This window comes from Scyliorhinus canicula, chromosome 27 (assembly GCF_902713615.1).
Source record: "Scyliorhinus canicula chromosome 27, sScyCan1.1, whole genome shotgun sequence".
Classification (NCBI taxonomy): Eukaryota; Metazoa; Chordata; class Chondrichthyes; order Carcharhiniformes; family Scyliorhinidae; genus Scyliorhinus; species Scyliorhinus canicula.
Window position 1 is genome coordinate 20,186,488 of NC_052172.1, and position 26,466 is coordinate 20,212,953.

At 47.0% G+C, this 26,466-nt stretch overlaps 2 protein-coding genes across 5 annotated transcripts in view; one reads left to right on the forward strand and one right to left on the reverse strand.

Annotated features, from left to right (window-relative positions):
• The window catches only part of LOC119957951 (cytochrome P450 2C15-like), a 47,137-nt gene extending 44,803 nt beyond the window's left edge, over positions 1 to 2,334 (reverse strand). The window contains exon 1 of one of the 2 annotated variants that reach the window (XM_038786174.1): positions 2,181 to 2,334. The gene's annotated coding sequence lies outside the window, so the exon portion shown is untranslated. The remainder of the gene's footprint in view (positions 1 to 2,180) is intronic. The other variant, XM_038786175.1, reaches the window with a different exon arrangement.
• LOC119957954 (cytochrome P450 2C20-like) overlaps positions 2,273 to 26,466 on the forward strand; it is a 39,140-nt gene continuing 14,946 nt past the window's right edge. The window contains exons 1-6 of one of the 3 annotated variants that reach the window (XM_038786180.1): positions 2,278 to 2,443; positions 2,545 to 2,812; positions 12,031 to 12,193; positions 19,088 to 19,237; positions 22,627 to 22,787; positions 26,150 to 26,326. In XM_038786180.1, the coding sequence (XP_038642108.1) occupies positions 2,630 to 2,812; positions 12,031 to 12,193; positions 19,088 to 19,237; positions 22,627 to 22,787; positions 26,150 to 26,326 (834 nt within the window). In that variant the 5' untranslated portion in view covers positions 2,278 to 2,443; positions 2,545 to 2,629. Of the gene's footprint in view, positions 2,813 to 12,030; positions 12,194 to 19,087; positions 19,238 to 22,626; positions 22,788 to 26,149; positions 26,327 to 26,466 lie in introns of all 3 variants that reach the window. The other 2 variants (XM_038786178.1, XM_038786179.1) reach the window with 2 other exon arrangements.

A 26,466-nucleotide genomic window follows, 5' to 3' on the forward strand; every position in this document is an offset into this window, starting at 1 on the left:
AGGAATTGTACTGATTTGACCATATCGGGGGCAGCACCGCTTTTGCGCTGTTCTGTCCCCTCCAAAGCGGCGTAATCTCGCCGCATGACGTATCGACAGCCTCAGGACTTTGCCTGAGGTGCGCCCCCTGATGCCCCATCCCCGAACGGCCATGTCCTCAATGCCGTCAGTTGCGTGTGGTTCCATTCCGTCGGGAACTGCAGACTTCCGTGGCGGCTGCAGTCTCAGTCCAGCACCACCAGTCGGGGAAGGACTGATCCACGGGCAGGGGGGACTTTATCAGGCTTGGGCCACTCTGGGGGGGAGGTCTGGGCACGGTAGCCAGCCAAAAGGCGGGCGCTATTTCACGGGCCGGGTCCACGTGCGGCCGCCGCTATGTAACATGGCGTGGCGGCTGCAGGCCGCCGTCGGCATGCGCGGCCACGGACCCGGAAATTCTCCAGGCCATATCACCAGCTAGAGCTGGCATGCTAGCCCCAGCTAAACAGAGGATCGGTGGCCGTTTTATGCCATTTTTTCGATCATAAAAGGCCATCATTCCGACACCGGCGTAGGGACATATCCTCTGAATTGGAGAATCCAGCCCATAGTGTGCTTTCCGAAAGGGTTTAAACGGGGTCAGAATCTCAGGGAAAGCCAGTCTTATTCAAGTGAGAATGCAGAGTGCTGGGCCACGCCCTTGAACAGGGCTTTTTGGTTTATGGGATTCTGTTTTTGAATTGGAACAGTTAAGGGGGAATTCATTAAAGGTTATACATAGATTACTGTAGCTGTGTGGTGTCTTTATGTTTATAATGAATAAAAATTCTTCCTGTTTGTTCATTTATAAATGTTAACTCAGTTCTTAGAATAAAGCTTATTTTGATTAAAGTATCTGGGAAGACTTGAATCACACCTCAAGTGAAGGCCTGTGCTCATCCTTGCCAAATTCAACAAAACGGTAGCGATCAGGTGACCTCCATAATATACTTTGGAGTTTCTAAGCCCTGGCCAATAATAATACCCTGAAAACATCCCAAATCTCTTCAGCAACCCACTTAAACTCCCCTCCAAAGAGATCAGTTCCTAAGTACACAGCAGCAAATCATCTGTATATAAGGACACACTATGTTCCACCCTCCCCCCCCTCCCCCCCCCCCCCCCCCCTCCCACTATCTCCTTCCACAACCCCATGCTCCTCAGCACAATAGCCAAGGGTTGTATAGCCAATGCAAATGAAGAGGGGACATGGGGTATCTCTACCTCGTACCCCGGTGTAATGCAAAATACCATGCGTTCATATTATTTGTACGCACGCTCGCCATCGGCTCTTTATACAGCAGCTGCACTCACAATACAAACTTCGGCCCAATCCCAAATTTCTCCAATCCCGCCATCAACTTCTACTCCACCCGATCGACCACCTTCTCCACATCTAGTGCCACCACCACCTCTGTCAGCCTCCCGCCGTCGGAGAAAACACCATGTTAACAACCCCCCTCACACTCAAGTACAACTGTCTTCCCTTTACTAACCCCGTCTGGTCCTCCCCAATCACTAGTACAGAGACCTAGTCTAATCCTCTTGGGGCATCAGTTCTGGCAGCTGGTGGAATTTAAATTCAATGAATAAAAAAATCTGCAATTGTAAACGAGTCCATGGTGACATTGATTACCATAAAAACCCATCTGGTTCACTAATGTCCTTTGGGAATTAAATCTGCCATCATCAGCTGGTCTGGCCTACATGTGACTCCAGATCTACAGAAATCCAGTTGACTCTCTGTGGCTCGGGAGCCACTCAGTTCAAAGGCAATTAGGGATGGGCAATAAATGCTGGCCCAGCCAGCAATGCCCACATTAATAGAGTGAAAGCTTTCAGGAGAGATGGGATGTGAGAAGGTGAACAACTCTTGATGTCTCGATGATACACAGGGCCACCCATCAGTAATTATACCATCAGAGGTTTCCAGTGGAACCATTTCTCTATGGGAACTTTACTAACTCCGATGCCAATCACTGGATCAAGTTACACAACTGACTCCAGCAGCACTCCTGTCAAATCAATGGGAAATGAATATGTTTTCGCAGTAATGGGAAAAAAACATGCCCAGTGTATAAGTGAGGCTAGATTACTAATCTCTCCCTCTTCAGCCTCTCTGTCAATGGGATGATAGAAATCTAATCGAGTTTGACACTTACTGTTGGAAAGTAGAGGCCCATCTTCATGAGAGTTCTTCGAATGTCAGAGTTTTGGAGTCTTTGCCAACTTATACTAGTTTCCTAGGATAACAGATGCAGGATATGAAACAAGACAGACGTAGAAACACCAGAGGGTGGCTCCACCATTGGTTCAAACTTTCCCGAGCTGTATCGAAGTCTGAAGAGGAACCTCCCTTTGACAATCACAGAACAAACTGCTTCATTTCCTAATCAAGTGTGATTGAAGGACGATTTGCTGCTCTGTAAGGTTTTTATTCTGGAAACTCCTGGCTTTGCTGTTTATAGTGTACATTGAACTTAGTTTTAATCAAGTGAAAGTTACTTTCTTTTTGTTCTGCCGCAGCAACCAGTGATCCAAGTCTCGGTATTAAATCACAGTATTTACTGCGTTGCTGCTGGAATCTCTCTGCATTCCTAACCCTCCCACCATGGATTTAAGCAACCCAGAAACAACTTTACTTGTTGCTTGTCTAAGTGTTCTGCTTATTGTGTGGTTCCTTAAAAACAAGCAGCCTCAGAAAGGCAGGCTTCCCCCAGGCCCTCCTGCCCTCCCCCTCCTTGGAAACGTGTTTCAGATGGATGTGAAAGCACCTCACAAATCTCTCATCAAGGTAAGAAAAACTTCTATTTCTTTCAATAAATAATTCAAACTAATCTTCCTCCTGGACTCACCCTGAAGTGAAAAGAATAATAATCTTTATTAGTGTCATAAGTAGGCTTACATTTTTTTTTGGAAAATATTTTATTGAAGCATTTGTAATTTTCACAGTTTAACACAGTAACATTTCTTAAACAACCGCGCGGGCTAACACACGCAAAACATCGAAAAAACAGTAAACAACGTCCCCTACTACCCCCGCCCTATCCCCTAGTTACCTGTATACTATGTTCCCTGTCCTTATCTAACATTGCCATGCCTCCTGTTTTCCTCCCCCGCCCCCCCTCTTTTTCCCTCTCCCCCCCTTACTGCTGACGTTCAATTTTATTTGAGGAAGTCGATGAACGGCTGCCATCTCCGGGTGATCCCCTGAATTGATCCTCTCAAAACTAACTTGATTTTGTCCAGACTGAGGAACCGTGCCATATCTGTGACCCACACTCCTGACTTTGGGGGCTCCCAGTCCCTCCATCCCAGCAAAATCCATCTCTGGGTCACCAGGAAGGAGAAAGCCAGGATATCGGCCCCCCCCCCCCCCCCCACCCCACCCCCACCTTGGCCCCCGGATCTTCCGATACCCCAAATATTGCCAGTTCTGGACTTGGAGTTACCCTCCCTTCCAGGACTTCTTTTTTTTTTTAAATAATTTTTATTGGAATTTTTTACAGAAAATATAAAAATATAACAACAAGTATAGCAACAAGCAGTAATATGCAACTAACAGCCCCATAACACCCACAATTCCCCCCATACCGTAACATCACATGTATCACACTCCCCCCACCCCCACCCCCAACAAGAGAACTTAACCATAAACTAAATTAAATAAATCAAATTTAAATAAAATAAGCAAACATAATCAAAGTTCCCCCCCACCCCCCCGGGTTGCTGCTGCTACTGTCCCAGTACCCTATCATTGAGCCAGAAAGTTGAGGAAAGGTTGCCACCGTTTAAAGAACCCTTGTACCGATCCTCTCAGGGCGAATTTGACCTTCTCTAGCTCAATGAAGCCTGCCATGTCATTGATCCAGGTCTCCACGCTTGGGGGCCTCGCGTCCTTCCACTGTAGTAAGATCCTTTGCCCGGCTACTAGAGACGCAAAGGCCAGCACACCGGCCTCTTTCGCCTCCTGCATTCCTGGCTCTACCCCAACCCCAAAGATCGCGAGTCCCCATCCTGGCTTGACCCTGGATCCCACCACCCTTGACACCGTCCTCGCCACCCCCTTCCAGAACTCCTCCAATGCCGGGCATGCCCAGAACATATGGGCATGGTTCGCTGGGCTCCCCGAACACCTAATGCACCTGTCCTCACCCCCAAGAATCTACTCATCCTCGTCCCAGTCATGTAGACCCTATGCAGCACCTTGAATTGAATGAGGCTAAGCCGCGCACACGAGGAGGAAGAATTTACCCTCTCCAGGACATCAGCCCATGTCCCGTCTTCGATCTGTTCCCCCAGTTCCCCCTCCCACTTCGTTTTCAGCTCCTCTACTGACGCCTCTTCCACCTCCTGCATAAGCTTGTAGATATCGGATATCTTCCCCTCCCCGACCCAGACCCCCGAGAGCACCCTGTCACTCACACCCCTCGCGGGGAGCGCAGGGAATCCCTCCACCTGCCGTCTAGCAAATGCCTTTACCTGCAGATATCTAAACATGTTTCCCGGCGGGAGCCCAAATTTCTCCTCCAACTCCCCCAGGCTCGCAAACCTTCCGTCAATAAACAGGTCCCTCAGCTGTCTAATGCCCGCTCTACACCATCCCTGAAATCCCCCATCCATGTTCCCCGGGACGAACCTATGGTTCCCCCTTAACGGAGCCTCCATCGAGCCCCCCACTTCTCCCCTATGTCACTTCCACTGCCCCCAAATCTTGAGGGTAGCCGCCACCACCGGACTCGTGGTATACCTCGTGGGAGGGAGCCTTCCAGGACTTCTGACATAACGTCGGCAAATCCCTGCCAGAATCCTCTCAATTTCGGACATACCCAAAACATATGGTCATGGTTCGTCGGGCTGCTCCCACACTGCCCACATCTGTCCTCCACCTCCTCAAAGATCCTGCTCTTCCGGGCTACCATCACGTGGGCCTTTGGACCACTATGAACTGGATCACGCTAAGCCTGGCACACGACGATGATGAATTGACTCTCTTCAAGGCTTTTTCCCACAGTTCAATTTCCAGCTCTCCTCTCAGCTCCTCTTCCCACTTCCTCTTCACCTCTCTGATAGGGGCCCCTTCCCACTCCATCAACTTGTATATCTCCGAAACCCTCCCCTCTCCAACCCCTGTTTTTGACAGCACTTTATCCTGTAGTCCCCTCAGGGGGAGGTGAGGGAATCTTGGAACCTGCCTCCGTACAAAGTTCCACACCTGAAGGTACCGAAACCCGTTCCCACCCGGCAACTCAAACTCCTCTAGTGCCTCCAAGGTCAGAAAGCCCTCCTGGATGAATAGGTCCCCAAATCTCTCAATCGCTGCCTGCTGCCATCTATTAAAGACCCCATCCAGCTCCTCCGGGGCAAACCGGTGGTTGTCACAGATCGATGACGACACTGGCGCCCCCTTCCAGGCTCATATGCTGCCTCCATTGCCCTCACACCCTTAGGGCTGCCACCACCACAGGGCTTGTAGAGTACCGAGCTGGCGAGAACGGCAGGGCTGCCATTAGTAAACTCTCCAAACTCGTACCCTTACAGGATGCCGCTTCCACTCGCTCCCAAACCGACCCCTCCCCCACTACCCACTTCCTGACCATCGGTATGTTGGCTGCCCAGTAATAGTTAATAAAGCTCGGAAGGACCAAGCTCCCCCTCTCCGCGACCCCGTTCCATGTGTGCCTTCTTTAAAGTAGGCTTACATTAACACTGCAATGAAGTTGCTGAGAAAATCCCCTAGTCGCCACATTCCGGCACCTGTTCAGGTACACGGAGGGAGAATTCAGAATGTCCAATTCACCAAGCAAGCACGTCGCTTGGGACTTGTGGGAGGAAACCGGAGCACACGGAGGAAACCCACGCAGACACGGGGAGAACGTGCAGACTCCGCACAGACAGTGACCCAAGCCGGGAATCAAACTCGCATCCCTGGCGCTTGGAAGCAACAGTGCTAACCACAGGGGCTAGCCACCATAGTAAACCTGCAAGATAGTGTAAGTGATTGTGATTTTTAAAGGGGGGGGGGGGCGTATTGGTTGGGGGGGGGGGGGGGTGCTGTGGTGTTGCAGACAACCCAATATTGGGGAGTTTTAATTGAGTTGGGAGACTCCATGGAGGTGTGCGAATGGTTGCTGGGAAGCAATTCTGCAATTCATGACTCCATTCCTGATTTTCACCTGTGCTGTTTAAGAGTGGAGATAGATGGGGGTAGCAGCCCACACCTGGCCCAGGTCCATAGCCGGCTTAGGGATGGCCTAGTTCTCTGCTAAACATGGAGTTGGGCCAACTTTCTCAGATGGCCAACAGTCTGGATAGACCATATTCATAAGACCATAAGAATTAGGAGCAGTTTTAAGCCATTTTGCCCATCAAGTCTGTTTAATCACGGCCGATATGTTCCTCATGCCATTCTCCTGCCTTCTCCCCATGACCCGGATTCTCCATATTAATCCAGAAATCCCTTTATTAATCAAGAACATCAGATTTAGTGTTGGAGATTTTAAAAATATTATTTATTCATGGGATATAGGTTTCGTTGGCTAGGCCAGCATTTATTGCCCATCCCTAATTATATTTGGGAAGGTGGTGGTGAGCTGTCTTCATGAATAACTGCAGTACATATTGTGTAGATACACCCACAGTGCTCTTAGGGAGGGAGTTGCAGGCTTGTGGCCAGCGACTGTGAAGGACCGGGAATGTATTTCCAAGTCAGGATGGTGTGTGGCTTTGAGGAAACCTCCAGTTGGTGGTGTTCCCATGTGTCTGCTGCCCTCATCCTTTTAGATGTCAGTGGTCATGTATTTGGAAGGTGCTGTCTAAGAAGCCTTTGTGAGTTCCTGCATGACACTTTGTAGATGGGACACACGGCTGCCATCGTGTGTCGGTGGGGAGGGACTGGATGTTTGTGAATGAGTGTAAATGAAACGGGCTGCTTTGTCCTCAATGCTGTTGAGCTTCTTGAGTGTTATTGGAGCTGTACTCACCTGGGCAAATGGAGAGTATTCAATCACACTTTGACGTGCACTCATGGTGGAGTCTGTCCATGATGGTGGACAGGCTTTCGGGAGTTAGGAGGTGAGTTTATTATCGAAGGATTCCTAGCCTTGTAACCACAGTATTATATGGCTAGCCCAATTCAGCTTTTGTTCAATGGTAACCACCAAGGATGTTGGTAGCTGGAGATTCAGTGATGTTAGTGCCATTGAATGTCAAAGGGCGATGATTAAATAGGGGCTGATTTAGCTCACTGGGCTAAATCGCTGGCTTTTAAAGCAGACCAAGCAGGCCAGCAGCACGGTTTGATTCCTGTATCAGCCTCCCTGGACAGGTGCCGGAATGTGGCGACTAGGGGCTTTTCACAGTAACTTCATTGAAGCCTACTCGTGGGCAGCACGGTGGCACAATGGTTAGCATTGCTGCCTACGGCGCTGAGGACCTGGGTTCGAATCCCGGCCCTGGGTCACTGTCTGTGAGGAGTTTGCACATTCTCCCCGTGTCTGCGTGGGTTTCGCCCCCACAACCCAAAGATGTGCAGGTTAGGTGGATTGGCCACATTAAATTGCCCCTTAATTGGAAAAAATAATTGGGTACTCTAAAATTTAAAAAAAAAAAAATTAAAAAAAAAAATTGAAGCCTACTCGTGACAATAAGTGATTTTCATTTTTCATAAAGTCTCTCTTTTTGCAGCTGGTTTGTGCCTGGCACTTGTGTGGAACAAATGTTACTTCCCTGTACGAACAGATTAGCTGATGTACACAGAACTTTGGACCTTTCGGGTTCTGTATGATGCAGTATCACAGATTATTGTTGTCAGTAAGCCCCACAAATATTTATTTTCTCTGATTTGCCAAACAGAGGTTCACAATGATAAAGCCTCAATACAATTCAACAGACAAAATCTAGGCAGGTATTTGGTAAAATAACCTTTCACCCATGGTTTCAAATCCAGCCTTGGATGATGCAGGAAGGATTCATTGTGTCCAAAGAGAAAATGCTGGAAAATGGCAGCATCTGTAGGGAGAGAAAAGAGCGAAAGTTTCGAGTCCAGATAACCCTTTGTCAAAGGTTAATTGTGTTCTTGTTCTAAATGTCCTATGTTGAGTAAGTAGGCAGTTGGAATCTTCTTTCCAAGAGAATTAAGACAACAAGTAGAAGGTGTATTTATATAGCACCTTTAGTTTAGCAAAAGTTCTAAGTTCCTTTCTTATAATATAAAAATTTTTTTAGAGAACCCAATTATTTTTTTCCAATTAAGGGTCAATTTAGAGTGGCCAATCCACCTAACCTGCACATCTTTGGGTTGTGGGGGTGAGACCCACGCAAACACAGGAAGAATGTGCAAACTCCACACGGACAGTGACCCGGGGCCGGGATCACAACCGGGTCCTCAGTGCCGTGAGGCAGCAGTGCTAACCACTGCACCGCCGTGCTGCCCAAGTTCTAAGTTCCTTAAGTCCCAGTAAAATGCCTCCCCAGTTGTTGACCTAACAAGTTAAGACAAGTCTACTTACCAGTTGCAGCTGTTTGCACCAGAAAGCTCAGAGAAGGGGGCAAAAGAGGGGGAGGTGTGGCGCTGCTAGTCAAGGACAGTATTACGGTGGCGGAAAGGATGCTAGATGGAGACTCTTCTTCCGAGGTAGTATGGGCTGAGATTAGAAACAGGAAAGGAGAGGTCACCCTATTGGGAGTTTTCTATAGGCCACCTAATAGTTCTAGGGATGTGGAGGAAAGGATGGCGAAGATGATTCTGGAAAAGAGCGAAAGTAACAGGGTAGTTGTTATGGGAGACTTTAACTTTCCAAATATTGACTGGAAAAGATATAGTTCGAGTACATTAGATGGGTCGTTCTTTGTACAATGTGTGCAGGAGGGTTTCCTGACACAATATGTTGACAGGCCAACAAGAGGCGAGGCCACATTGGATTTGGTTTTGGGTAATGAACCAGGCCAGGTGTTAGATCTGGAGGTAGGTGAGCACTTTGGAGACAGTGACCACAATTCGGTGACCTTTACGTTAGTGATGGAAAGGGATAAGTATACCCCGCAGGGCAAGAGTTATAGCTGGGGGAAGGGCAATTATGATGCCATTAGACGTGACTTAGGATGTGTAGGTTGGAGAAGTAGGCTGCAAGGGTTGAGCACTCTGGATATGTGGAGCTTGTTCAAGGAACAGCTATTGCATGTTCTTGATAAGTACGTACCAGTCAGGCAGGGAGGAAGGGGTCGAGCGAGGGAACCGTGGTTTACCAAAGAAGTGGAAACTCTTGTTAAGAGGAAGAAGGAGGCCTATGTGAAGATGAGGCGTGAAGTTTAAGTTGGGGCGCTTGATAGTTACAAGGAAGCAAGGAAGGATCTAAAGAGAGAGCTAAGACGAGCAAGGAGAGGACATGAGAAGTCTTTGGCAGTTAGGATCAAGGAAAACCCAAAAGCTTTCTATAGGTATGTCAGGAATAAAAGAATGACTAGGGTAAGAGTAGGGCCAGTCAAGGACAGTGGTGGGAAATTGTGTGTGGAAGCTGAGGAGATAAGCGAGATACTAAATGAATACTTTTCGTCAGTATTCACTCAGGAAAAAGATAATGTTGTGGAGGAGAATGCTGAGACCCAGGCTATTAGAATAGATGGCATTGAGGTGCGTAGTGAAGAAGTGTTGGCAATTCTGGACAAGGTGAAAATAGATAAGTCCCCGGGGCCTGATGGGATTTATCCTAGGATTCTCTGGGAAGCCAGGGAAGAGATTGCTGAGCCTTTGGCTTTGATTTTTAGGTCATCATTGGCTACAGGAATAGTGCCAGAGGACTGGAGGATAGCAAATGTGGTCCCTTTGTTCAAGAAGGGGAGTAGAGATAACCCCAGTAAGTATAGGCCGGTGAGCCTCACGTCTGTTGTGGGTAAAGTCTTGGAGAGGATTATAAGAGATACGATTTATAATCATCTAGATAGGAATAATATGATTAGGGATAGTCAGCATGGTTTTGTGAAGGGTAGGTCATGCTTCACAAACCTTATCGAGTTCTTTGAGAAGGTGACTGAACAGGTAGACGAGGGTAGAGCAGTTGATGTGGTGTATATGGATTTCAGTAAAGCGTTTGATAAGGTACCCCACGGTCGGCTACTGCAAAAAATACGGAGGCTGGGGATTGAGGGTGATTTAGAGATGTGGGTCAGAAATTGGCTAGTTGAAAGAAGACAGAGGGTTGTAATTGATGACAAATGTTCAGAATGGAGTTCAGTTACGAGTGGCGTACCACAAGGATCTATTCTGGGGCCGTTGCTGTTTGTCATTTTTATAAATGACCTAGAAGAGGGCACAAAAGGTTGGGTGAGTAAATTTGCAGATGACACTAAAGTCGGTGGAGTTGTAGACAGTGTGGAAGGATGTTGCAGGTTACAGAGGGACATAGATAAGCTGCAGAGCTGGGCTGAGAGGTGGCAAATGGAGTTTAATGTAGAGAAGTGTGAGGTGATTCACTTTGGAAAGAATAACAGGAATGCGGAATATTTGGCTAATGGTAAAATTCTTGGTAGTGTGGATGAGCAGAGGGATCTCGGTGTCCATGTACATAGATCCCTGAAAGTTGCCACCCAGGTTGACAGGGTTGTGAAGAAGGCCTATGGTGTGTTGGCCTTTATTGGTAGAGGGATTGAGTTCCGGAGCCATGAGGTCATGTTGCAGCTGTACAAAACTCTGGTACGGCCGCATTTGGAGTATTGCGTACAGTTCTGGTCGCCTCATTATAGGAAGGACGTGGAAGCTTTGGAACGGGTGCAGAGGAGATTTACCAGGATGTTGGTATGGAGGGAAAATCTTATGAGGAAAGGCTGATGGACTTGAGGTTGTTTTCGTTAGAGAGAAGAAGGTTAAGAGGTGACTTAATAGAGGCATACAAAATGATCAGAGGGTTAGATAGGGTGGACAGTGAGAGCCTTCTCCCACGGATGGAGGTGGCTAGCACGAGGGGACATAGCCTTAAATTGAGGGGTAATTGATATAGGACAGAGGTCAGAGGTAGGTTTTTTACGCACAGAGTGGTGAGGCTGTGGAATGCCCTACCTGCAACAGTAGTGAACTCGCCAACATTGAGGGCATTTAAAAGTTTATTGGATAAGCATATGGATGATAATGGCATAGTGTAGGTTAGATGGCCTTTAGTTTTTGACTTCCCATGTCGGTGCAACATCGTGGGCCGAAGGGCCTGTACTGCGCTGTATCGTTCTATGTTCTATGTTCTAAAGGCACATCGGATAGTACAAATCCTGAAGTTAAAACTGGATACATGAAATTAAATATTCCATTCCCTAACACTAACATCCTCCATGTTAATGGGCATAAAATTCACCCCAAAGATATATGAAATAACCGCTCCTCCAAGTACCCGATTTCTACGTGTCCAGAGCAGAGTTTTTTTTTGTTTTTTTTTCTTTTTTTTTTCTTTTTATAAAGTTAGAGTACCCAATTATTTTTTCCAATTAAGGGACAATTTAGCGTGGCCAATCCACCTAACCTGCACATCTTTTGGGTTGTTGGGGTGAAACCCACACAGACACGAGGAGAATGTGCAAACTCCTCACGGACAGTGATCCAGAGCTGGGATTCGAACCCGGGTCCTCAGCGCCGTAGGCAGCAATGCTAACCACTGTGCCACCGTGCTGTCCAGAGCAGAGTTGGGCATATCAGGGAGACCCCAGGCGTAATGTCAAGTGGCCAGATCTATGGGGAACTTTAGGATTGGTCTCAGTGATGTAGGTTGGGAAAGAACGCAGGTGGATTGTTATTTAGTGGCCGATGGTGGAAAAAGGCATTTGTTTGAATGCTGGGCAACACCAGGATGGGGTTTAATTATGAGGTTTCCCGCAATTAAAAAGTCAACTTTTCCTGAATAAACTTTGCTGTAAATCTTTCTTTGCCTCCAACACTTTGGCCGATAACAGTGGTGTTCGCAGACATTTTGATGTTGTCCAGGGTCCAGAACCTTCATTAAGAGTTGTTATTTATTTATTGTGTCTCCGCAGCTGAGTGAGCAGTATGGCCCCCTATATACAGTCTGGTTCGGTCGAATCCCTGCAGTGGTGCTGTGTGGTTTTGAGACTGTGAAGGAAGGGTTAATTGAGCGAGGGTACGATTTCAGCGGCAGGTATCTCCTCCCAACCTTCAAAAAAATTTCAAATGGCTACGGTAAGAAATCTTTAACTCCCTGTTCAACTTACTTGCCCTCAGGGCATCTGAGCATTTACAATTATAGAACGTACAGAACAGGAGCTGGTCATTTGGCCCATTGAGCATGTGCCAGTGTCAGATCTTCAGCTGGAGTTACCTACCTATTCTAGATATCCTTTTAAAATACATTTATTTTAACTTCTCCCTCATTCTCCCTTGTTTCCCAATTTAAGGGGCAAAGATCAGAACAAGGCCACTCCAACCTTGGCTGTGAGAAGCACATAGATATGTGGAAGCTCCTTTCACAAAGCACATTTTCCATTCCCATGCCATAGGAAATATCTTCGCACTCAGTGAAGCACTCTAGAACTATATATTCACTACTGTTATTCTGGAAAATGTGGCAGCCATTAAGCAATAAGTTAAACGATCAGATAAGAACAGTTTTTGGTGACGTTAGTTAAGGGGGATAAATATTAGGAAGGCCACTGGAAAAACCCACAAGTTCTTCTCTGAAGAATTCAAATGGATTTTTCTCAGATAGATGTGTCCTGGCTTGACATCTTACCTAAAGTACAGAACTCCCTCTTTACTGCACTGAAACATAGATACATATATAGAAAATAGAAGCAGGAGGTGGCCATTTGGCCCTTCGAGCCTGCTCCGCCATTTATTATGATCATGGCTGATCATCAAGTTCAATACCTTGATCCCACCTTCCTTCTATATCCCTTTAACTCAAAGCGCTATATCAAATTCCTTCTTGAAATGACACATTTTCACCTCAACTACTGTCTGTGGTAGTAAATTCCACAGATTCACCACTCTCTGGGTGAAGAAATTTCTCCTCACCTCAGTCCTAAAAGATTTACCCCTTATCCTCAAACTATGACCCCGAATTCTGGACTCCCCCACCATCGGGAACATTCTTTCTGAATCTATCCAGTCTAATCCTGTTAGAATTTTATAAGTTTCTATGAGATCCTATGAGTTCAGGCAGCACGGTAGCATGGTGGTTAGCATAAATGCTTCACAGCTCCAGAGTCCCAGGTTCGATTCCCGGCTGGGTCACTGTCTGTGCGGAGTCTGCACGTCCTCCCCGTGTGTGCGTGGGTTTCCTCCGGGTGCTCCGGTTTCCTCCCACAGTCCAAAGATATGCGGGTTAGGTGGATTGGCCATGCTAAATTGCCCTTAGTGTCCTAAAAAATAAGGTTAATGTGGGGGGGGGGTTTGCTGGTATAGGGTGGATACGTTGGCTTGAGTGGGGTGATCATTGCTCGGCACAACATCGAGGGCCGAAGGGCCTGTTCTGTGCTGTACTGTTCTATGTTCTATGTTCTATCCCCTCTCACTCTTCTAAACTCTAATGAATATAATCCTTAGCTGATTTAGTCTCTCCTTTTATAAACATAGAACATAGCAAAATACAGCACAGAACAGGCCCTTCAGCCCACGATGTTGTGCCGAACTTTTGTCCTAGATTAATCATAGATTATCATAGAATTTACAGTGCAGAAGGAGGCCATTCGGCCCATCGAGTCTGCACCGGCTCTTGGAAAGAGCACCCTACCCGAGGTCAACACCTCCACCCTATCCCCATAACCCAGTAACCCCACCCAACACTAAGGGCAATTTTGGACACTAAGGGCAATTTATCGTGATCAATCCACCTAACCTGCACATCTTTGGACTGTGGGAGGAAACCGGAGCACCCGGAGGAAACCCACGCACACACGGGGAGGATGTGCAGAGTCCGCACAGTGGCCCAAGCCGGAATCGAACCTGGGACCCTGGAGCTGTGAAGCAATTGTGCTATCCACAATGCTACCGTGCTGCCCTTAAAAACAAATTAATCTACATTCCATTATTCTACCTATGTACCTATCCAATAGCCGCTTGAAGGTCCCTAACGTTTCCGACTCAATGACTTCCACAGGCAGTGCATTCCATGCCCCCACTACTCTCTGGGTAAAGAGCCTACCTCTGACATCCCCCCTATATCTTCTACCATTCACCTTAAATTTATGTCTCCTTGTAATGGTTTGTTCTACCCGGGGAAAAAGTCTCTGACTGTCTACTCTATCTATTCCCCTGATCATCTTATAAACCTCTATCAAGTCGCCCCTCATCCTTCTCCGTTCTAATGAGAAAAGGCCTAGCACCCTCAACCTTTCCTCGTAAGACCTACTCTCCATTCCAGGCAACATCCTGGTAAATCTCCTTTGCACCTTTTCCAAAGCTTCCACATCCTCCCTAAAATGAGGTGACCAGAACTGCACACAGTACTCCAAATGTGGCCTTACCAAGGTTTTGTACAGCTGCATCATCACCTCACAGCTCTTAAATTCAATCCCTCTGCTAATGAACGCCAGCACACCATAGGCCTTCTTCACAGCTCTATCCACTTGAGTGGCAACTTTCAAAGATCTATGAACATAGACCAAAGATCTCTCTGCTCCTCCACATTGCCAAGAACTCTACCGTTAACCCTATATTCCGCATTCATATTTGTCCTTCCAAAATGGACAACCTCACACTTTTCGGGGTTAAACTCCATCTGCCACTTCTCAGCCCAGCTCTGCATCCTATCTATGTCTCTTTGCAGCCAACAACAGCCCTCCTCACTATCCACAACTCCACCAATCTTTGTATCATCTGCAAATTTACTGACCCACCCTTCAACTCCCTCATCCAAGTCATTAATGAAAATCACAAACAGCACAGGACCCAGAACTGATCCCTGCGGTACGCCACTGGTAACTGGGCTCCAGGCTGAATATTTGTCATCCACCACCGCTCTCTGACTTCTATCGGTTAGCCAGTTCGTTATCCAACTGGCCAAATTTCCCACTATCCCATGCCTCCTTACTTTCTGCATAAGCCTACCATGGGGAACCTTATGCCTTACTAAAATCCATGTACACTACATCCACTGCTTTACCTTCATCCACATGCTTGGTCACCGCCTCAAAGAATTCAGTAAAACTTGTAAGGCAAGACCTACCCCTCACAAATCTGTGCTGACTATCCCTAATCAAGCAGTGTCTTTCCAGATGCTCAGAAATCCTATCCCTCAGTACCCTTCCCATTACTTTGCCTACCACCGAAGTAAGACTAACTGGCCTGTAATTCCCAGGGTTATCCCTATTCCCTTTTTTGAACAGGGGCACAACGTTCGCCACGCTCCAATCCCCTGGCACCACCCCTGTTGACAGTGAGAACGAAAAGATCATTGCCAACGGCTCTGCAATTTCATTTCTTGCTTCCCATAGAATCCTTGGATATATCCCGTCAGGACCGGGGGACTTGTCTATCCTCACGTTTTTCAAAATGCCCAACACATCTTCCTTCCTAACAAGTATCGCCTCGAGCTTACCAATCTGTTTCACACTGTCCTCTCCAACAATATGGCCCCTCTCGTTTGTAAATACTTAAGAAAAGTACTCGTTCAAGACCTCTCCTATCTCTTCAAACTCAATACCCAATCTCCCGCTACTGTCCTTGATCAGACCAACCCTCGCTCTAGTCATTCTCATATTTCTCACATATGTGTAAAAGGCCTTGGGGTTTTCCTTGATCCTACCCGCCAAAGATTTTTCATGCCCTCTCTTAGCTCTCCTAATCCCTTTCTTCAGTTCCCTCCTGGCTATCTTGTATCCCTCCAGCGACCTGACTGAACCTTGTTTCCTCAGCCTTACATAAGTCTCCTTCTTCCTCTTAACAAGACATTCAACCTCTCTTGTCAACCATGGTTCCCTCACTCGACCATCTCTTCCCTGCCTGACAGGGACATACATATCAAAGACATGTAGTACCTGTTCCTTGAACAAGTTCCACATTTCACTTGTGCCCTTCCCTGACAGCCTATGTTCCCAACTTATGCACTTCAATTCTTGTCTGACAGCATCGTATTTATCCTTCCCCCAATTGTAAACCTTGCCCTGTTGCACGCACCTATCCCTCTCCATTACTAAAGTGAAAGTCACAGAATTGTGGTCACTACCTCCAAAATGCTCCCCCACTAACAAATCTATCGCCTGCCCTGGTTCATTACCAAGTACCAAATCCAATATGGCCTCCCCTCTGGTCGGACAATCTACATACTGTGTTAGAAAAGCTTCCTGGACACACTGCACAAACACCACTCCATCCAAACTATTTGATCTAAAGAGTTTCCACTCAATGTTTGGGAAGTTGAAGTCACCCATGACTACTACCCTGTGACTTGAAAATGAAAAATGAAAATCGCTTATTGTCACGAGTAGGCTTCAATGAAGTTACTGTGAAAAGCCCCTAGTCACCACATTCCGGTGCCTGTCCGGGGAGGCTGGTACGGGAATTGAACCGTGCTGCTGGCCTGCTTGGTCTGCTTTAAAAGCCAGCGATTTAGCTGAGTGAGCTGAACCAGCCCCTGTACCTTTTCATCACCACTTCTGCACCTTTCCAAAATCAGTTTCCCAATCTGTTCTTCCACATCTCTGCTGCTATTGGGGGGTCTATAGAAAACTCCCAACAAGGTGACTGCTCCTTTCCTATTTCTGACTTCAACCCATTCTACCTCAGTCGGCAGATCCTCCTCGAACTGCCTTTCTGCAGCTGTTATACTATCTCTAATTAACAATGCCACCCCCCCCCCCCCCCCCCCCCCCCCCCCCCCCCCCAACCCCACCTCCCTTACCATCCTCCCTAATCTTGTTGGAACATCGATAACCAGGGACCTCCAACAACCATTTCTGCCCCTCTTCTATCCAAGTTTCCGTGATGGCCACCACATCGTAGTCCCAAGTACCGATCCATGCCTTAAGTTCACCCACCTTATTCCTGATGCTTCTTACGTTGAAGTATACACACTTCAACCCATCTCCATGGCTGCAAGTACTCTCCTTTGTCAGTGTTACCTTCCCCACTGTGTCCTGCCATCCCAGGAATCAGCCTGGTAAACCTTTGCTGCACTCCCTCCACAGCAAGAACATCCTCAGATAAGGACACCAAAACTGCACACAATACTCCAGGTGTGGCCTCACCAATGCCCTATACAATTGCAGTAAAACATTCCTATTCCTATACTCAAATCCTCTCGCTTTGAATGCTAGCATACCATTTGTTGTACCTGCGCGCTTACTTTCAGCGATGGATGGACGAGGACACCAAAGTCTCGCTGTGTTTACACCTCTCTCAGTTTCCACCAATTCAAGTAATAACCTGCCTTTCTATTTTTGCTCCTGAAGTAGATAACCTCACATTTATCCACATTATACTGCATCTGACATGCATGTGCCCAGTTAAGTGTCAGTCTAGAATTTATGCTCAAATCCTGCAGTGGGAACTGAACTCGCTACTCTATTCCTAAAACAATTTATCAGATGGAATCTTGATTTAATATCACATCTCAAAGATAATGCAAAATTCTCTCAGTACTGATCTGAGGTGCCAGATTAGATTAAATCAGAGTCTTGAGTTGGTCTTCAACCTGTAAACCTTTCACTCAGAGACCATAGACCAGGGGTGGGCAAACTACGGCCCGCCAAAGGTCTTTATGTGGCCCACCAAGTCATTTTTTTAAAAAAATATATATTTTTTTAAATATTTTTTTTTAAATAAATTTTTTTTCAAGGTTAATGGAGGGGGGGGGGGGCTGTTGGATTACTTACTGGTATAGGGTGGCTATGTTGACTTGAGTAGGGTGATCATTGCTCGGCACAACATCGAGGGCCGAAGGGCCTGTTCTGTGCTGTACTGCTCTATGTTCTATATAAGGCGTCCAGAATCATAACCGGGTGAAGTAATTATTTTACTTAATATACTATGCGGCCCTTTAAAATTGTGAATTTCTGAATGTGGCCCTTGCACGGAAAAGTTTGCCCACCCCTGCCATAGACTGTGTTAATCAGTGGCTGGAAAAGACTGAGGGGTACAACAATTGTCATCAAGACCAACTAGGTGAAAAGGGAGTGTGAAATCAGCATAAATTTGCTTAGTGATCAGATCAGCTCTTATTCTCCAATGGTCACAGAGCCTTATAGTACACACCAACAAAGCTTAAAGATGAAGAATTGAAGAATGTCTCAAATACTACCCTTCAAACCATGCCTCCGTCAATGGACTGACTGCTTCGATTTTGAGGCTATGCCCGGAGAATGTATCTAGTCTTCCAATGAAAAAGTCGGCTCCGCCCCGCATCGATGCTCCGCCCGGTGGGGGGCTCGCAGCCAAGCCACGTAAAACCCCCGGCGTTCCTGACACAAACGGCCGTAGAATTGCACGGCAACGACCCGCAGTGTTTGCACCGTACAACATGGCGCTGGCTGCATGCGGACCCGGCCTGCCAGATAGTGCCCCTGTAACCTCCCTCGCCACCTCCGGACCACTCCTCACCAGTCGTCCCAGCCCCCAATGAAGCCCCCGGCCAGCGGAACGGCTCTCCCCCCCCCCCCCCCCCCCCCCGACTGTGGCGGCGCTGGACACAGTCCGCAGCCGCCACGCGATTGACGAAGTTCCAAAACAGAAATTGACTTGACAATAGTTGAGTTGTTGGTCTAAGACTATAACCACTAGGCTGCTGGACCACATTAACCAAGTCGCCATTATTCACAAGTGTTGACCGGCCAGTCTACAGTTGGACAACACAGTCAAACTCAAACCTGTCTATAGCAGCCATCCACTGCTACCTTCCCTGGGAGACCCTGCATCAAGGGTGGAGCAGGAATTGAGGCTGATTTATCCCCTCCCAACTCAGGAACTCTGAGGCCACCTCCCAGCTAGAAGAACAACCATTTGTTGAGATAGTCTGAATCTCCTGCTTGCTGTTCAAAAGGAGGAGAAATAAATTGAAAACAATTCGGTACATTTTATTCAGTCAATTGAAAATTACATCCCGGGAAATTTCCACATTTCTAAATATTTCTCCTGCAGGAGTTGCCTTAAGTAATGGGGAGAGATGGAAACAGCTTCGGAGATTTTCTCTCAGCACCTTGAGGAATTTTGGAATGGGGAAAAGAAGCATTGAAGAACGGATCCAAGAAGAAGCAGAGTTACTGGTTAAAGCCATCAGGAATAAAAAAGGTTTCTGACGAAAGCATTAGAATGATTAGAAGTAGTGTTGCCTCCTTTACCAGGCAGCCAGTGGCCTAGTGGTATTGTCACTGGATTAGTAATCCAGGGTATGCTCTGGGGTCCCGCGTTCGAATCACACCATGGTAGATAGTGAAATTTGAGAACAAAATTTGGAATTAAGTTTAATTATGACCATGAAATCATTGCCGATTATCAGGGAAGGAAATCTGTAGTTCTTACCCATGTGACTCCAGACCCACGCAGCGATGTGGTTGACTCTGGACTGCCCCCCATTGAAATGGTCTAACAAGCTGCTCAGTTCAAGGGAAATTAGGGATGGGCAACAAATGCTGGCTCATGCATTACCCAAGGACTAACAACATTTACTGATGTCTGATGGGGAATGTTCATAATCCAATATCTAGTTTGGCTATCCATCTGATGGCCTCCTGGCATCATGACTGGAGTAGTGTGGTACCTCCTGTAATAGACCTTACTGGGGAGGTTGATGTGGTGTGGGCCTCAGAGCCAAAATCATACTTCAGGTTGTCCCTCACTGCATTTATGGTGCACGGTGACCATGCTCTGTGCAGATATGGCTGAATGCTGCCCCACGGTCTTTTGTTGGATCAGTGATGAGAAGCGCAGGGCCAGTTAGAGACCATTTATAGATCCTCAACCTTATTCTGTCATTCACTAAGCTCATGGGTGATCTGTGGCCTAACTCCAGATACTATTAGTTCTTTATGCTGCATTCCTCCAGCAATTCCATCCATCTGAGTGAGTCGGTGCCGACTGTATGAATATTAGCTGCAGGTTCCCAGATGGCTGGTGTTGTTTTGCAGGTGAGCGACAGGCCAAGTGTGATGCCTGGATAGACTGGGCAAGCATCATGTTTGACAGGTTTACCATTTAAAGTGATAATGTAGGTTCGTTCCAGCCACTTGACATTTTGCAGAAAGCGGAAGGCAGAATATAAAATCTCTACAGTACTCGGTTGAGATGTCATTCTGGGTGGTGTTCCAAATAAATTTCAATCCTTAGTCAACATGGTCATGAGTACAGCAAAGACACTTCCAGCAGCTTGGATGGATTACTCTGATCTACTCATGAGTGATTTATTTGTGTGCAAATTGAAAAGATTAGTGCTCGTACAGAAGAGAAACATATTTCCATTTTTTAAGTAATTTGGTGTCTATTCATAATTTTTTTTTAATGACTTGCATTTTAATGTTGTCTTTCACAAACTCAGCATGCCCCAAAGTGTTTTCAGCTAATGAATCACTTTTGAAGTGTAGCAAGTGTGTGTCAAAATGTTACCAATTTAATGGAATGCTATCCTACCAGCCTCACCAATTATATTGCGCTTTAGAGTCACCAATATGATACTGAGGCTCTTTTTATGATGTCTGATGTTATGTCTCAACAGCATCGACAATACTGTGGGTGTTTCTGTTTCTCTTACTGAACCACAAGGCTTTCCCATATATCGGTCAAATGACCACACAACCAGTTAGTCAGTTCAAGTTCAAAGATGGTTTATTTACACATAAGGGTTACTTCGACATGCAAGCACAATGGGCGGAATTCTCCACTCCCGCGAAAAATCGGGAAGGCCGTCGTGAACTCCGTCCAATATACTACAAGTTAAACTACACCTATCAACTACAATAACCTATACTTAACTTCAGGTGACCGGCACTGTGCAGATTGATAAGGCCTTTACCTTGATCTCACGTGGCTGGTTTGAAGAAGTGGCTCTGTCTCTGCTGGGCTCATCCGTCAGGTAGTGATCGTTGGTCTTGAACTTGGCTGCCTGGTCGTTATGCTGCAGTTGGGCTGGCACAGGCCGGATTCAAAATAGACTGAACACATGGCTGTGTCCCCTTTTATCCCTCTGGGGTTTCAAGCTCTTTGGGGCGGTCCTTAATCTTGGACCCAATAATTCGACAGGGCTTTGATCACCGCCTTCGATTTTGGCCAATAAAGTGGCGGGTGCCTTGGTGGCTGGGTGGGTCCTAAGCTGTCATTGACCTTGGCGGTTGGGCTCTATGAGTAAGGGGTGGCGCCGATCAGTCTGTGTCTATATCGGTTTCTTGAGTGCAGTCCTATTGTTCTGGGGAACGGGCCATTAGAATGCAAACTAGCGGGGGTTTCGATCAGGTCTAGCTATCTGGATTGCAAATGCACACAAGCTCTGTAGCTGTCTGAGTCCTGGGTTGGCCATAATTCCCATGGTCCTTTGTACGTGGCCATCTCAGATGGCTGCACCATTCTAAAAGAAATTATTCATTTCAAAACCAAAAAGGTGGGACCTTAATTGGAGGTATCGTGTGTGGTAAAGAGAGAGACACATTTTTATCGGACCTTATCACATGAACCAAGGTACATTGTACAAATACATTGTTACACTGGCAAACATAGAAGCACTTCTTTTTTTCCCTTTTTTTAAATAAATTTAGAGGACCTAATTATTTTTTTTTCCAATTAAGGGGCAATTTAACGTGGCCAATCCACCTAACTTGCACATCTTTGGGTTGTGGGGGTGAAGACACAGGGAGAATGTGCAAACTCCACACAGACAGCGACCCAAGGCCGGGATTCGAACCCGGGTCCTCAACACCGTAGTCCCACTGCGCCACCGTACTGCCCCCCCCCCCCCCCCCCCCCCCCCCCGCTGCACACAGAAAATTCTCACAAACTGTGCAAAACAAGTAAGAGTTGAGTGAGTGCAGATGGCCAAAGGTATGTGTTTAAACACATATTGGCTAGTGAAAATAGAGATTTGTGCAGATAATTTGCTATTAGCAAAGAGATGGCAGGCCTCAGCCAGTGTTCCAAAGGTTAAAGATAACAATTAAACTTTGCATCATGCAAGTTGCAGTTATGTTATCACCTGCTGGCGGTTGTCGGAATGACAACAGCTTGTATTAATTCAAACTCCTCACCTCAGGAAAGCCTGAATAAGGCAACAAAGGCACGCTTGAGAAAAGGGTTTAAATGAATATTTGTGAAGCAACTGCACTCCAAAGCTTCATCATGCAGTGGATCTGAATTCCCTGGCTGCTCAGTTTATTGATAATCAGGAAGAACTGAGTAATAAAGACCAGGAAAATCCCAGGCTCAATTCTCCGAACTGGCTGGTGTGTCCTGGGCACAACCGTGCGCTTCAACCTTGGATTTCTGTTCCCACCTGTGACTCAGTGACCGCTTCCTCCACTGGGAGTTTTACTGGATGAAGACAGAATTGGATTCAGGGGTGATGTTCGTATAATCAAACAGCTAACTGATTCCTGTTTTAAACAGGAACGTCTTATTTTTAATATCTATAAATTGTTTATTTGTGCCTCTGGATTGTTTGTAACCCTCTAACTGGTCATCTCTTTCAATGGTAACAGAGATGCCATTCAACCTCGATACGCCAGTAAGATGTGCAGTGTCAAATATCATCTGTTCCATTGTCTTGGGAGAACGGTTTGAATATGAAGATAAAACATTTCTAACGTTGATGGAGAATATTGCAGTAATTAGCTCCGGTTTAAGCAGCCCCTCGGTGCAGGTATTTTCTTTTCTTTACATTGAAGCGCGTGATTTACTGACCATGTTGTGCCCAGCTTGGTGAGGTGCCGAGGCTGTTGAATCTTGCAAGATTAACCCTTGGGTAATCGGGGACAGGGCAGGGTAGTATCCTGGGACTCCTCCTGGCACCGGGCACCCTGGCACTTCCAGGCTGGTATTGCCGAGATGCCTAGGTGCCAGGTTGTACATGCCAGAGGTCGGGCCCCATGGTTCCCTGCCCATAAGAGGTTGCCGGGGGGGGGGCTCGAGGACCCATAAGAGGTAAGTTGGATGCAGTGCGGGATCTGGAGGCTGCGGTGGGGTCGCTGAGGGGGATTCGAAACATCGGAGCTGCCTTTAAAAACCTGCCCCAGGGCAGCACGGTGGCACAGTGGTTAGCATTGCCGCCTACCGCGCTGAGGACCCGAGTTTGAATCCCGGCCCTGGGTCACTGTCCGTGGGGAGTTTGCACATTCTCCCCGTGTCTGCGTGGGTCTCACCCCCACAACCCAAAGATGTGCAGGGTAGGGGGATTGGCCACGCTAAATTGCCCCTTAATTGGGAAAAATATAATTGGGTACTCTAAATTTATTTTTTAAAAAGGCCAATATGAGAGTGGTCTTCCTGAATTGATGAGCTGAGCCCATTTGTACAGGAAATGATGTAAGTGCAGCCTTGACGGGGCACCCACGGCCGGAGCCAACAAAACGGCAAAGTGCCGTTGAATACCGGGGTCTTTCTCAGGGCTGCAGGCGCTGATGAACACCCTGTTAAACGCTCCCCAAATGGGACTCTGCTTTTGTCCCACTGAATCACGCCCCTTAATGCTGAAGCTAATCAGGTTTCCAGATCATTTTCAAATATTGAGATTAGTAGAGAAATAGCAGAGTCCGAGGTTCGAGAAAGGATGTCGATGGGATAGGAATGAAAAATTGAATGGAAGATTGACATGCTGCCGTGGTGATTATTTACTACACCAGACATCCTGACCTGGCCAAATCCACAGAGACAAATTCAAATCTCACAATGGCAGCTTGTGAATTTTGAATTCAATTAAGTAAATAAATACAGAATAGAAAGCTTGTATGAAATGAAAATCGCTTATTGTCACGAGTAGGCTTCAATGAAGTTACTGTGAAAAGCCCCTAGTCGCCACATTCCGGCGCCTGTCCGGGGAGGCTGGTACGGGGATCGAACCGTGCTGCTGGCCTGCTTGGTCTGCTTTAAAAGCCAGCGATTTAGCCCAGTGAGCTAAACCAGCCCCTGTTCTAAACCAGCCCCTGTATTGGTAATGATGACTATGAAATCTATTGGTTTGTTGTTAATATCCTTTGGGAAAGAACCTGCCATCCTTACCAGTTCTGGGCCTATATCTGAATCCACAGAAAAGTGGTTCATTTTTAGCCGCTCTCTCAAATGGTATAGCAAGTCACTCAGTTGTATAAAAAAGTGCAATAAGTATAAAGTAACATTTGTGCCGCACAAGTGCCTAGCAATGACCGTAGAGCCATACAATCACTGCAGTGCAAAAGGAGGCCATTCAGCCCATTGAGTCTGCACCAACCCTCTGAAAGAGCGCTCTACCTGGCCCCACTCCCCCGTTATCCCACCTAATCGTTGGACACTAAGGAGCAATTCAGCACAGCCGATCCACCTAAGCTTCACATCTTAGGACTGTGGGAGGAAACCGGAGCACCCGGAGGAAACCCACGCAGATACGGGGAGAACGTGCAGACTCCACACAGACCGTCACCCAAGGTCAAAATCAAATGCAGATCCCTGCCGCTGTGAAGCAGCAGCGCTATCCACTGTGCCACTGCACCGCCCCATCTCCAGTAATAAAGAATCTAACCATCGCCCCTTGACATTCAATGGCCATTACCATTGTTGAATCCCCCACTATCAACATCTTGGGGGTTTCCATTGACCAGAAAATGAACTGGACCCAGCCATATAAATACTGCGGCTACAAGAGTGGGTCAGCGTCTGAAATCAAAACAGAAATTACTGGACACTCTCAGTAGGTCTGACAGCATCTGTGGGGAAAGAAGGGAGCAAACGTTTTGGGTCTGGATGACTCTTTGTCAAAGCTTGGAAAAATTAGCTCCTTTCTCCCTCCACAGATGCTGTTAGATGCTAGCGGTGGTGGGTTTGGAAGGTGCTGCCAGGTGAGTTGCTGCAGTGCATCCTGTAGATACTGCACACGGCTGCCACTGTTCATCGGTGGTGGAGGGAGGAAATGTGTGTGGGTGTGGTGCCAATCAAGCGGGGCTGCTCTGCCCTGGATGGTGTCGAGCTTCTCGAGTGTTGTTGGAGCTGCATCCAGGCAAGTGGAGAGTCCATCACACTCCTGACTTGTGCCTTGCAGATGGTGGACAGGCTTTGGGGAGTCAGGAGGGGAATTACTCACCACAGGATTCCCAGCCCCTGATAAAAGCAAATTATTGCGGATGCTGCTGGAATCTGAAACAAAAACAGAAAATGAGGGGCCAAGCTGCTGAAGCTACAGCACAGGACTAAATGTGTGCCATACAGCTGAAGAGATAGATAAATGATCACTTAACCAATGGACCAGATCAAAGATCTGCAGCCCTGCCATATCCAGTTGTGGGCATTAAAATAACCAACATGAGGAGGTGGCAGCAAGTAGATCCTCATTCCCAATGATGTCGAAACCCAGTGCGTGTGTAAGTAAAGGACAGGTTTAAGTGTTCCTAACCATCTTTACCCAGAAGTGCTGAGTGTCACACTGGCATCCTTTCATTGTGCAAATTTCCTCCTGTACGATGCATTCCTTTTGTTACAGTGAAGTCTTGTGTCATGACATTTTTAAGCAGTTTGAGGAAGGTTACCCGCTTAATCCTTTCTTCCTACCTTTCCCCAGCTTGCAACAGAACAGTACAGCACAGAACAGGCCCTTCGGCCCTCAATGTTGTGCCGAGCCATGATCACCCTACTCAAACCTACGTATCCACCCTATACCCGTAACCCAACAACCCCCTCCCCTTAACCTTACTTTTATTAGGACACTACGGGGCAATTTAGCATGGCCAATCCACCTAACCCGCACATCTTTGGACTGTGGGAGGAAACCGGAGCACCCGGAGGAAACCCACGCACACAGGGGGAGGACGTGCAGACTCCACACAGACAGTGACCCAGCCGGGAATCGAACCTGGGACCCTGGAGCTGTGAAGCATTTATGCTAACCACCATGCTACCCTGCTGCCCCAATCAGTGATCAAATCCCAGACCTTTGGGCAGAACTGTCCGTACCATTTAGGGTGTCTGTTCCACGCTAACCTTCTGATACCTGCCAGCCAGAAGCACTACTTGTTAATGAAAATATTGTTTGCTTTGCAGCTGTACAATAACTTCCCAAAGATCATGGATTTCCTGCCCGGGCCTCACAAAAGGATGTTTCAAAATACGGCAGATTTGAAAGTTTTTCTAAATAAAAAGATTCAAAGTCATAAAGAAAATTTCCAGAAAGAATTTCCCAGGGATTATCTTGACTGTTTCCTCATCAAGATGGAGGAGGTACTGGGAGTATTTTCTGTTCTACATTGATATGTTTCCAATTTTCTTGCCTGCTTTCGTGATGACTTTCTCTGGACACTGATCCAGAAGTAGGAGGGCAGGATTCTCCGTTAGCTGACGCTCAAATCAGGGCGTGCAAT